Below are 12,410 nucleotides of genomic sequence, written 5' to 3'. Positions count from 1 at the left end.
CCTTGTGGGGACAGGTAGAAGACAGAGCAAAATACATAAAGGTGATCACCTTGACGCCCACCATCCCAGGAAGGAATGAGGTTGGCACACTGGCTGGGCGATGTGGAGAAGGTGCTGCTACGGGTGGGCTTGCAAAGGGAAAACAGTGAGAGGGCCCCCTTTGCTCATCCTGCTGTTTCCTCCCTGGCCTCGTTGCGAGGGCCTCTCTGATCCCTGCAGGCAGCCTGGCATGCAGTAGCCAAGCAGGTAAAGCAGGCCCAGGTACAGCCAACAGGGAGCAGTTACCCGATGCCTAAGGCCGAGGGGCATGGCCATGAAAAGGGGGGGGGGTGAGCCACCTTGAGCTCCTAAGCAAGAGGTCTCCAACCCATGCCTGTTCAGTGGGGCATGGAATGGAGCCCCCCCACCCCCCCAAAAAAAACTTCTGGATTTTTTAAAACTGGTTTTTCTATTTTTTTATATATGTACTTGGGTTTGTATAAAATGCAAGCAACTGTCTCACAATGATATATCAGCATCCACAAATGCAGACCATCCCTTTGAAGCTACCACCTATATGATACCCGTTAATATTTCGAAAGCATCGTAAGGTCCTCAGTTCATCGCATGATACCAGCTGCCCAAAGGGCCCGGAAAAAGAACCATCTCTTTCATGCGTGGATTTCCAGAGCATGAACATCACTGAATATTAAAGGCTGTTCCAGTATAGACTGTCGTAACTTCCTCTCAAAAAGAAGAAACTGATGGACACGGCTTAAAGGAAGCCCCAGCTGCACTGCAGGGCCAGCAACTGCTGCATGAGATAATCCCTTATTAAAGAGATGTTGCAACATCTGTTCTGCTGAATAAGATGCAACAGCCCAAGTTCCAGAGATGGGAGGCAGAAACCAAAGCAGCAAACCCACATGATCCGGCCCTTTGGGGCAGTGCCCGCAGCAGCTTCTCAAAGTCCCAAAGTTGCCCCCAGGCCCAGAAAGGTCAGGGGCCTCTGGACTAAGCCGGAGCCACACAAAGCTTCCTGCAGGCCTGTCCTTCTTCCCAGAAGGGGGCAGCAACACGCCTGGCCTCTGAGCCTGAGCCATGTGGGCACAGGGGGCACCCACCTCCTCTAGCCCCAGTCCCACCCATGGGGGGTTTTGGAGAAGGCCCAAGCAGCCTTGAATGACCAAGGTCTCTGTAAGTCTGAGCTTGCAGGCTTGTGAGGCACTTTAAAAAAATTACTGGAGCAGTCACTCAGATTAGTCACACAAAGATATGAATATTGCTGGAAAATACTCACTCATCATTTAACACAGCAGCAGCATTGCATACAGCTGATTTTTCTGCTAAGAAGCAAATTTGCATGCCAGGCACTCTGCTCACTGCATGCACACTGAGCTGATAAAAATGTGCAAGATGTTAGATGACAGGAAGGGCAGCAGACTTCACTGGGACTTTTCTGAAGGCAGCGGGTGGAAGGGAGGGAATCTGAATCCAGCCATGAACATACGGGGGAGCGAAGGACCGTGAAACACAGTCCATGAAACGCAGGCAGAATAGATTCAACCAGCTGCCCTGCTAGCTGCAGAAATATCAGGACGTGACGCTGTCATATGCTGAGCTTGTCCTTCGTCCTTCTGGCTCTGTTTTGTCCTCCGCTTTCTACTGGAGGGCTGCACATAGCCATGGCTAATGAACCACTGGCCACACAGCACATCTGGATGAAAACACACCCTTTTTTCCTCACCCCCACTTTCAATATTCTCCCCCCCCCCTCCCACATACATACTCAAATACTCTCACTTCTTCCTAGGAATGGGGGAAGCAGTCAATTTCGGTTTCTCTCACCAGCCTATTTTTCCAATCCTACGTTTGGCTTGTCGCAAGAGTTGAGAATTTTCTCAGCCTGAAGTTCAGTTTGTCCTGAGCTCTGAATGTTGTTCAAGTCTGCAGGCAATCTCTACTGTTTTTGAGTGTGCATTTCTCCTCGTGCTTGGATTTCAGCACTGAGTTTTGCACCCGTCATACATGTGTCTCCCTGCAGGTGTTTTCCCCGATATTGCAAGTCACTTTGCCCACTCCCACGGTTTCAGTGTGGAGAGACGAAGCTGTTCAGACCGCCTCCTCCTGTTTGTCCCAAGATTCTTTCAGCTGTTGCACTTTTTAAAGTATGTAAACAGGAAAAAATATGCCAAATATTAATACCTCCATGGTCCATGTTTGGTGAACTGTTGTGATCTGCCAGTGTGCTTTTGGCAATTGGGCATTATAGAAAATATGATAATTAATCATCACCACCACCATGATTATCCATAATCATAATTACAGAAGTAGAGCTGCAGTCATCGGAGCCGCCACCCTCCAGCCTTTGAAATCAGATTCTGCACTGGTGTCAGCTGTGACTGAAAGCTGGGAGGCCCAAACGGGCAAAATTAATGCCAAATGCACACCACTCCTCCACGAGGTTTTGCTTTGCTTCCGAGCCAGACATCTTTAAGAGTGTGGGATATTTTGGCAAAGCGCAGAAAGAAGCGTACTAGCAGGGAAGCGGATGGCGCCTGACCACTGCTGGACTCATCGGACATGGGAAAGGGCTGGCGAAATGAGGGCTCGGAGCGGCAACTCTTCAGCCACTCAGCATCTGTGTGATTTGCAGCTTCTTCCTTTAGCCCCAGAAGCAGAAACTTGATTCTGCTGCCATTACCATGAAATCTGCAAACACCACCTATGATTTCAATAGGAATGAAGCCTCCTGTTCCCTTTTTAAGGAGGAGGGAGCAGAGGCAAGAGAGGAGGAGGCGTGTCCCAACACTCCACATGGGGACAGAACACGGGCTTGTCCAGTTCAAATGTGCATTTCAACACCAAGAGTGTTACGAGCCCTGTGTAGGCCTAGGAGTCATTCCATGCCTTATGTCAGGGCTCTCCAAGATGGCCCACAAGTTCCAGCATCCACAGGCAGTTACAGCGGTGCCTGTGAAAGGGTGAACAACGGGCACCCAATTCCCCCCTCCCTTTTAAAATATACATACATGAATTTTTATGAACAGCACACAGCTTTCTACCTAGACTTCAAGAAATGCAGACCAGATGTCTGCATCAGTATCCATTTGAAGTTGGGGTCTATATTATAGAAATGAACAACAATAATAGTAATACTAATGCCACCTGTTAATATAGAAACAAGAGAGTCAGAGGGGGCCGCCCAGGCCATCTAGTCTGACCCCCCGCTCCAGCCGGCTCCACTCATGACATGTCTACCAACATAACGAAAGTGTTACAAGGTTCTCAGTCCATTGCATAATAGGAGGTGTTGAATCTTCCAGTTTGGCAATATTATCCTTTAACTCTCAACGGGGTACAGAGAATTCATTTCTCAGCAACAACCCCTGTGAGGTAGGCTAGGCTGAGGGAAAGAGACTGGCCCAAAGTCACTCAGTACAACCCAGTCCCCAGTACAACGCTCTGACACCACTGCACTGGTTCCAGTTCCTCTGAAGCAAGCAAATAATTTAATGAGTGAACATTAAGACCCGTTCCAGTACAAAGTACATCTGCATAATAACCTTCCCAAAAGAAGCAGCAACTGGATTTTGCGAGGAGAAGTTTCAAAGAAACATCAACAGCACTGTAGTGCCAGCAATGAGCACAATGAGGCAGTCCCTTATTAAAGAGGCGTTCCAGTATTCCACTGACACAGAACAAAAGTTTTGCTGAGTAAGATGGTACTTAAGATCCACAGATACAACACACTGATCCCAAAGCGGTGGCCAAAGTGGTGACTGGGCCTTGTATGGTGATGCTTACAGCAACTCCTCGAATTCCCCCACCCCAGGTCCAAAAAAGTGGTGGACTCTGCAGCATGCAGTCACACATCTAGGTTTGTCCCCAAGCTTATATTTGTGAAGGGCTGCAGCCATTCTGCCACTGTAGGAAATACACCTGCGTGATGTGCGCATTACACACGCTGCCGTCTGCAGGTGACACGCTGACCAGCTGTGCGCTTGTCTAATTGTACGAAGCTCGACTGTGCTGGACTCTGAACCTTGGACATCACACAGTCACGAACCGCATTCCCACTAGGCAGCTGCACAGTTGTCGGACTTCACATCTTAACGTCCACCAGCAGGGTGGTCCCTTATGCATTGGCCCCCTAAGAGGAGAAGGATCACCCGAAAAGAGGGCAAAACAGGACAGAGATTTCCACAAAAGTGGCACCTGCCGATACCTAGAAATAATGAGTGGAGCCCTACTGCATCCCGAACCTGATCGCATCCTGGCATTTGGAAAATAACTAGTCGGGAGCATTTCTGGAACAGGTCAGGTTAGTGGAGCTCCCAGAACGAGCTCTGCCGACCTGTCCTGAGCTGGCAGCAAGTGGAAATGCCAGTTTCCAGGGCTCTGTCAGAAGCAGCAGCACCTGATTGAGGTGGATCGCGCGAACACGGCCGGATCAGGGGCGGCAGAGCGGCCCGGTTGGATGGTGCCAGAAGGCGGTTGCTCGCGGAGCATTGCGACACGGCAAGACTGACCAGGCGACCCACGGGATCTGGGTGCCAGCCCCACTGTCCCTTTCTTATGGGCCTTTACCTTTGACCTAGGCTTGGCCCAGACAGTCCTGTCAGTAGAGGTCACCCTTGCGTAGAGCTCTGTCTCAGGGCACCTACCACCTGACATTCATAAAAGACTTCAAAGAGCAGAAGGACACTGAAACAGTAATGGATTAAGCACTGCAATTAACTGATGAATGGACGGAGAGGAGATTTAAAAGCAAAATTAAAAAAAAAAAAAACCCGGCAAGGTTTTTAATCAGTGGTGCATTCCTGGGTCCTTCCCACTTTTGTCATCAAGACTGGAACCGCTGCGTGGCCTTCTCCTCCCGTCTTCAGCTGTGCCACCCATTTCCTCTCTGTCATTTAACGAGACACATGGCAGGTTTGCAACTCCAGGGCTTGTTTTGCAAGCCAGGCAGGGCGGCTAAAAGAGCAGGGAGGGCGAGGGAGCCAGGCAGCCCAGAGATCCTGCACGGGGCATCCTTCTCTCCCGTACGGAAGCCCAAGGCTGGCCTCCAGCGTGGTGCTGCTCCGCACTCAGATGCCTTTTCCCACATCTCTTCCAGCACAAGAAAGGCCACGGGCAGATGATTCACAAACAAAGCTCAGGTTGTTCCCATTCTGTGCATGAAGAAACCTGAGAAAGCTGGTAAGCTCTTATTTAAGCAATGCCCGTCTGTGCCGGCCCACTTCAATCAGCCCAGCTAATCCCAGCATGGAGAGACCACGGAGAGGTTCCTGCCTGCTGTGTAGCTGTTTAAAGGTGAGGAGCCCATCGGACAAAAAGAGGTGGCAACTCTGATGCCCTACAGCTCCACAAAAACGGCCGCATGCACGAGGATTCAAAAGCAGGCTTTGGAGAATGACAGCCAGGAGAGATCCATCGGTCGGTTTTGCTTTCTACGCGTAAGAATTGTTTAACATCTCAAGTTCTTTCAGTCCTGTTTATGGAGGAAATTGTGAATTCTGGAACATTCTTACAATTGCCTCCAAACCGAACAGACATCTCACCCCAAAAGGAAAAAAAAAACAGGGGCAAAACAGAGTTTGTGATTTTCCAGGGGCACAAATGAAGGTCTGCTCCTGGTAAAAAGGGACAGATGGAGCACATTTAAGCATCCTTCTCCTCGTCGCAACTGTACAATAAATCATCAGATGTTGTTACTGGGGTGCTGCAGCCTTGCTTTTATTTACATTTTTAATTCAGTAATTTAATGACAGGGCTTGTATGCTTTCTGAACTAAACATGGCTGTTGCGTTACTTTGCATTTCAGTTGAAAAAGGACCCTGGAGCACCTTAAAAATATCAAGAGTAAGGTCTGCAAAACCAAAAAGATGCCACAGAAGAAGAAAAGGCACACGGAGGGAAGAGGACAGCTGGCACACGCAGGTCCTGGGCTTAGTGACCAAGTCCGTCTAAGTGTTCTTGGGGGCAGCAGGGTGGCGAGCCAGCCTCCTCCGCTGCTTTGTTCTGAGGAACCCCACTAGATGCTGCCCTTGAAAGCAAGGTTCCTGGGGGTGGCCCATGCACTTATGAATGAGAGGAAATATATCACCAAAAGTGTGTGTGTGGGCGAGGGATCCCAATTTGCATTAAAAGGTGTCTACTACATGTGATTTCATGAGAACGGATGAGCCCTTGGAAGTTGTTATAATTTTAAAAGAAATATAGACTATCTCACATGGAGGTTGCCTCTCCTTTCTGCATTATCACCTCTTGCTTTCTTGGAAAAGGCTGGTGAACAGGGAACACTGGCCAGAAGGATGAGGAAAGGAAGAGCTGGGGCAAGGTGGCTTCAGAGCTTTGCAAAGTTTCTATCCCTCAAGGAGGCTTGGTAAGTGGTCAGTGGCCTAACTGACACATGAATGTGCAGCTGCAGCTAGGTGTCCACTTGCAAATCTCCAAAAAAGAGGAGATGCGTCACCAAAAAAGGGAGGAGAGAGGTTTGTATAACATTTGCATATGTTAATCAGCATCATCTAAACAGGAAAAAACCCCTAGAACATCCCACCATTGCATGGGGGATGGTGGTGAGTTGAGCCCCCCTCTGCCTGCTCGGTCTGTCATCTGGGAGCTGAGCACGACTGGACCCCACTCCTCTGGCTTTGAAATCGGACAGGACGGCCCATCAAGCAGAGGAGAGCCCTCAGTGGAAAGCTGGCCAGCCACAAGCATACTGCACTGCTGCGCTTGCGGGAAAGACATACCCCCCCACGCCGCAGATGGCAGAGGCGAGAGATCCATCTCCACGGAAAAGCACCTGGGCCTTTTGGCCGCAGGCAGTTCGCACACTGGGCTGCAGACAAGCGAGGGGCACAGAATCCAGCAGTGAAAAGTCCAGCCAGCCCTGAACATGCACAGGTGAGCTGGGCCTGCCACCTGCCGCCATGGAGGCTTCTGTCTCCTTGCCGGCCAGGTGTGTCTGGTGCAGCCTCCTGAAGGCCATGTTCTAATGGCAGTTGCCCAATTTCAGACTGGAAGCAGAAGAAAGTCACGAGAGGGTGGTGGGGTGGAACTCCTCTTTGCACAGGAAGATGCCAAAACAAAGATGGGTCACCCACAAGCTCAAACTGCCAGAAACTCACAAGATTATAGCAGGCTGATCTCACATACAGCAGCTCATCAGCCTATCAGGCAGATCTTTAATTTCCGTCCTGTGTTGAAACGCAGAAGAGGAGCTGGGGATGATTCACCGCTGAAGCCGGGCCAATGCTAACAAATTTGCTAAGTGCTCTAAATGGTGGACCCCACTGCATGGACTCCAGAGGAAGCCAGCGAGCTTATTAGCCGTGGGGAGTCTGGGAAACATCACCATGCCTTCTTTCGAAGGCAGAAGCTGCACAGCCATTCTTGCATAAATAAAATAGGTCTGTATCGAGTGAATCGGCACCAATATTACATGCCACCACTAAGACTACAGTGACTTCTGGCAGGAAACCAAACCTGGGTACACTCTGTGCCTCTGGAATTTCTCACTGCTCTGAGAAGCAGAACATAAGCGCACCGAGGAGGAGGTTCAACAAATCTGTTCATTTCTCTCTCGGTTTATGAAATTTTCCCAATCTTGCATTCCTCTCTTCCCACCCCACAGGATAATCATTCCACTCTTAAATTCAGTTTGCCTTGATCTTCAAGACTTTTTAAAAGGTTTACATGAAAAGTTGCACCACTTTTCGTGTGTGTTTCTCCCAGTACCTATGGAAATCTGCGCAATATGTACATTTTTTGCATTTTACACAACAGGGGCAATTTGGCATGCATCTTTAAAATACTCCAACATCAAGAGAAGTGCAAATTTTGAAGTATAACCGTATTTCAAAACATGCATTGGTTTGAAAGTGCAAAATCAGGTTTGATTGCATTAAAATGTGAACTGAAAGAATTCTCGCCATCTATCCTCAGGAGCACTTTTTAATTTATTAGTACATTTATTATCCTGCCTTTTTCCCTCCAAGGAACCCAAGCAGGCTTGGATGGTCCTCCTCGTTCCCTCCATTTTATCTGGACAACAGCCCTTTGAGGTAGATCAGGTGAGTCAGTGACTGGCCAAATGGCACTGAGTGAGCTTCATGACTGAGGGGGGACTTAAACACACATCTCCTGCATCCTGGTCCAGCACTCTAACTACTGTGACACATGGGTTCTCCGTGATGCCACACTGTCTGTACTGAAAGACAGGAATGTCTGTCTGTTCCTGGACTGAGGTCTGGACATCTTACGTCCAACACTAACCACTACTTCCCACTGCCTCTCTTATCACAGCTGATACAGAGAATACACTCCTGTGCTGCACACGGAAAACACATGGCTGGGCTGTGGAGAAGTTCCCTGAAGGGGGATGCAAACCACACCACCCCGAAGTCAATGTGCTCAGGCTCCCAGCAAGTTTGGGAATCCTGGGTGGGCCGAGGAAGTCCCCATACTGCACACACTCCAACTAACATATGCCCTGGAGACTGAACATGGAGAGACGGAGGGGTGAACAAACATTGTCGGCAGTGCTGACATGCCAGTTACCTGATGGTGTGCCACAGATCTGGAAAACGGCTTAGTATCAGAGGAGCACTGGTGGTAGAAAGAGGTAGAGAACCTGGGGGGCCTGAGAACGTTCAAAGCTCCTTCTCTCAGTGATCAGCTCTCATTTAACCTCAGCCCACCCCTAACAAGAACAGTAAATTGGCAGTACTCATACTTATGTGGATTTAAGAAACATTGTGCACGCAGAATTCTATCCAGATGCGGTGCTGGGGGTGGGCAATGCAGCGATCCCACCCCGCCTGCCCTGCTGCCTGGTGGCATCTCTCCAACCCAGGCGAGGCCAAGCCCAGCTGTATCGCCACATCCATTGGGCCACATACACAAGACATCAATGCAAGGACGGTCGCTGGTGCACACGCCTCCCAGCCCGAAAGACAAGACCCGACTTACTTCTTGGTTCCCGGGGTCCGTCGACGGTCACTTTGATGGCACGGTGATATGTTGCTACCTGTGTCGGGTTGGTGAAGACTGTGATTGTCAACGTAAAGCTTTTTCCTAAAGGGTGAGCGGAAAAACCAGTGAAGAGCATAAATTAGCACAGGGCCCAGAACTGGCTGACATTCATATATATTAAAAGAGCAGTTTGCTGTTGCTTCATGGCACCCAGAATCATTCCCCTGAGGCAGAAGTGTCACACAGTCTTCCCTCGACAGCTGATCACATGAGCCTGCTCTGTGGATACGTCCTTGTGCTAGAAGACCCTCTGCACATCCCTAGAGGCAGCCCTTCTTTCTGCAGTGAGTCCCAGGCCTCAAAGTGAGGCCTATCCTGAGCTCAGCCTAAATTCAGGCAGAGTTGGGCAATGCGGCCTGCCCTCCACTGGGCCACTGGCAGCTCCTGCTGGCCACCCAGGAGTGGCCGGCCGGCTCGTGTTCCAGCAGCCTCCTCGGATGCGAGCGGGACGAGGCTGTCCGTTGCCTCTGCTCCACGGCCATCCATCACCTGCCCACCTGCTGATGCTATCAGGCCGCCTCCTATGGGCAGTGGCTCACACCCCGTGTCAGCAAAGGAAGCTGCGGCTTCGTGGTTCGAGAGCAGGGCTTCCGAGCCCCCCAAGCCCCTTCCGAGGGCTCCTGCGATCTGCTTCCTGTTCTGGAGCCAACGGCTGTTGCCCGGCGGCTTCCAGCTGCATCACACGTGGCAACTCGCTGGGGGTCCAAGGGAAGTCGGGTGTCACCCTGCGTGCCTCTGCATGACGCGGGGCGCATGGGCAGCAGAGTGGAGGGCCGCAGTGGCTGTCCGAGCGCTGGATTTTGCTGCAGCTCCCCGGGGAGTGTGGCAGCCGAGCTGCCCTTGCCTCGCCGTGGCACAGCAGCATGGTCCCGGGGTTTGGGCACCCCTGCCATAAGCCTCGTGTAGCAAGTAATGGGGAAAAGCCCTCTCTTTGCCTGAGACCCTGGAATCCGAGCTTGTAGAGGGCAGTTTCTTACCTATGGGTGCAAACGAGCAGTTTCCGCTACACTGTGCACTGGCATAATATTGAATCTTTGCATAGTTTCTCTGTTCCCTGCACACTGAAAAATAGCTCCTCAGGGAAAGCCCTTCTCTTCCCCCGCCCCCCAATGACAGGTTAGATTTCTGCATGCAGGGTGACTGACTTTCAGCATGTGCCAGCATATGTGCGCACACATGCTAAGACTTCTACCCTACACACACACATATATATCTCCAACCTGAAATGGTACCGTCCAAGAAAGTAACGTTATCACTGCTGAATACAAACCCTGGCAGGCAGGAATGTTTATAGGAGTTCAGAGAAATCTGCCTCATGTATGGGATTATCTTGCAGTGACAGGGTTCAGGGCTTTTAGCACACTCATGCTCGAATGGGATGGGTGAAATATGTGTTTGAGTCACACTTCCTGATCTGAGCATGACTGAAAATATACCTTGCCACATAAATCCATTCATTTCCAGAATTTGTAGTGCAGTTTGCAAAACATTGTGTACCCTTCCTTTAAAAATGCACACCAAGGATGTTTATTTCTAACTCCCCTCTCACCCACTGCTGCTCTAAAGGTATGTACATTTTGCAGAAAGGAACACTTAAACGTTTTAGTCAAAGAAGAACAATGTTGCGAAAGGACAACAGCGTGGTCCCTTTTTCAATCTGAGAGCAGGCAAAAAATTTGCACTTCTAGAAAACTGTGCATCAAAATGCACACAACCCTTGGAGCAAACATGCAAAAATAATTGTACCCCAGGGAAAATTAGGACTGGATGAACAAAGGACTGGAAAAATGAGAACCTGAGCAAAGTCAAGCTGGATGGGGTTGCCCATTCCTTGCGCTGAGGGATGCACAGGGTCCCAGTGGACTGGGGGGGCCCTCCCCCTCCCCCTCCCCCTCCCCCATGGGTGCGTCCCATGAAAATCACCAACGCCGATCCATGGCCAGCCCCTTTTAAACCATACACGCAAACCGTCAAAGCGTTTTTGGCTTCTTGACATTAAGGCCGAATGATCTCAAGAATGATCTGCGTGTAATAACTGTTTACTTGTTGCTCTCGATGAAACCCAAATAGTTTACATTCTTTTGTGTATTTCTGCTTTCCTGTTGGCTCCTTTCCCAAGTGGCGGGCGGGCGGGCGGGCGGGCTTTCAAGCTCCCCTCATCTCCCCCAACTTAACTGCTTGCAGGTTGATGAATGGAAAATGTTTTTGCTTTTATGAATTAAGCTTTCATTTCTGTAGTCAATTATTTGCTTAAGTCTTTGCCCTCCCCCCTTCCTTTTTTCCATCCCCCGTACACAAATTTCCAAACTGAGCGCAGCTCAATCCGAACCTGACTCTTGAATTCATTAGGAACCTCTTTACTCAGGTCTCCATGTCTGGGCTAAGAAATTACAGTAGTCTGGGGTCCTTGGTAGCATGGCAGGAGTTTGATTTCAAGTTCCAAGGAGGGGTCTTGCTAAACGCTTGCCGAAGTGAGCAGAAAGCCTTTTATCTTCAGGTATACGAGCTGTTGTGTTTGAAGACCTAAACCAGGGGCAGGGGAACCTCTCATGGGCAATGTCACTTGGGTTCTTCTTTTCCTGCTGCAGTTCTCTCCTGATGCCATATCAGATTACGCTTATCAAAATATTCCACAGAAGAATCTGTACATATTTTTTGGGTACAGCTTTTCAAAAAAATCTAGTTTCAGATGCATGTTCCCTGCATGTACCCAGTTTGTGTTTGCCTTCGAAATGCATGAAGGCTCCTTCATGGGGCCTTCCTGTGCTAATGTTTGCAAATACAGCAGGACACCCATATCTGCTGTCTCAGTTAACTGAGGTTGCCCCTCAGCCTGGAAAAACCATGACTATCTCTAGGGAACTATGCACCCTGTTTGGGGATGCTATGTCCTTTGTCTCGGGACTAGCCAGCCTCACTCCATGTTTTGCCTCTCACACTTATGGCGACTCAATAAAGGCAAAGCAGCCTATGGAGAGCCTGTGTGATATTGTGGTTAAGAGCGCAGGACTGGGACTCAGGTGAACTGGATTTTATTCCCTGCTCAGCCATGGAGCCAACTGGGTGACTTGGGGCCAGTCACAGACTCTCAGCCCAACCTACCTCGCAGGAGGAGGAGAATGAGGTCAGCCACTATGAGGTGGTTGAAAGAAACAAGCCAGAATAGAAATCTAATTGATTGATTGATTGACTGATTAATAGACTGATTTGCATACAGTAGTCAGGGTCCAAGTGCCTCCCTGTCAACAGAAAGGCACTGAAAAAGAGAAAGAGCAGCAAAAGAAGGTGCACCAAAAGGTGTGAGAAGAATTTCTGCTTAGCAGCGGCATGCAAAAGATTACACTGCCAAGTGGGAGAAATTGTCCCGCAGCCCTTTGAACTGACAC

General features: G+C 49.7%; 1 protein-coding gene across 1 annotated transcript in view; it reads right to left on the bottom strand.

The window, feature by feature from the left end:
• RUNX3 (RUNX family transcription factor 3) overlaps positions 1 to 12,410 on the bottom strand; it is a 141,947-nt gene that overhangs the window by 51,198 nt on the left and 78,339 nt on the right. Inside the window, exon 4 of the mRNA XM_044435245.1 lies at positions 8,962 to 9,066. Within this exon, the coding sequence (XP_044291180.1) occupies positions 8,962 to 9,066 (105 nt within the window). The remainder of the gene's footprint in view (positions 1 to 8,961; positions 9,067 to 12,410) is intronic.

Source organism: Varanus komodoensis, unplaced genomic scaffold (genome assembly GCF_004798865.1).
Source record: "Varanus komodoensis strain SLA01 unplaced genomic scaffold, ASM479886v1 scaffold29_1, whole genome shotgun sequence".
NCBI lineage: Eukaryota > Metazoa > Chordata > Lepidosauria > Squamata > Varanidae > Varanus > Varanus komodoensis.
This window is presented reverse-complemented; position numbering and strand designations above follow the sequence as displayed.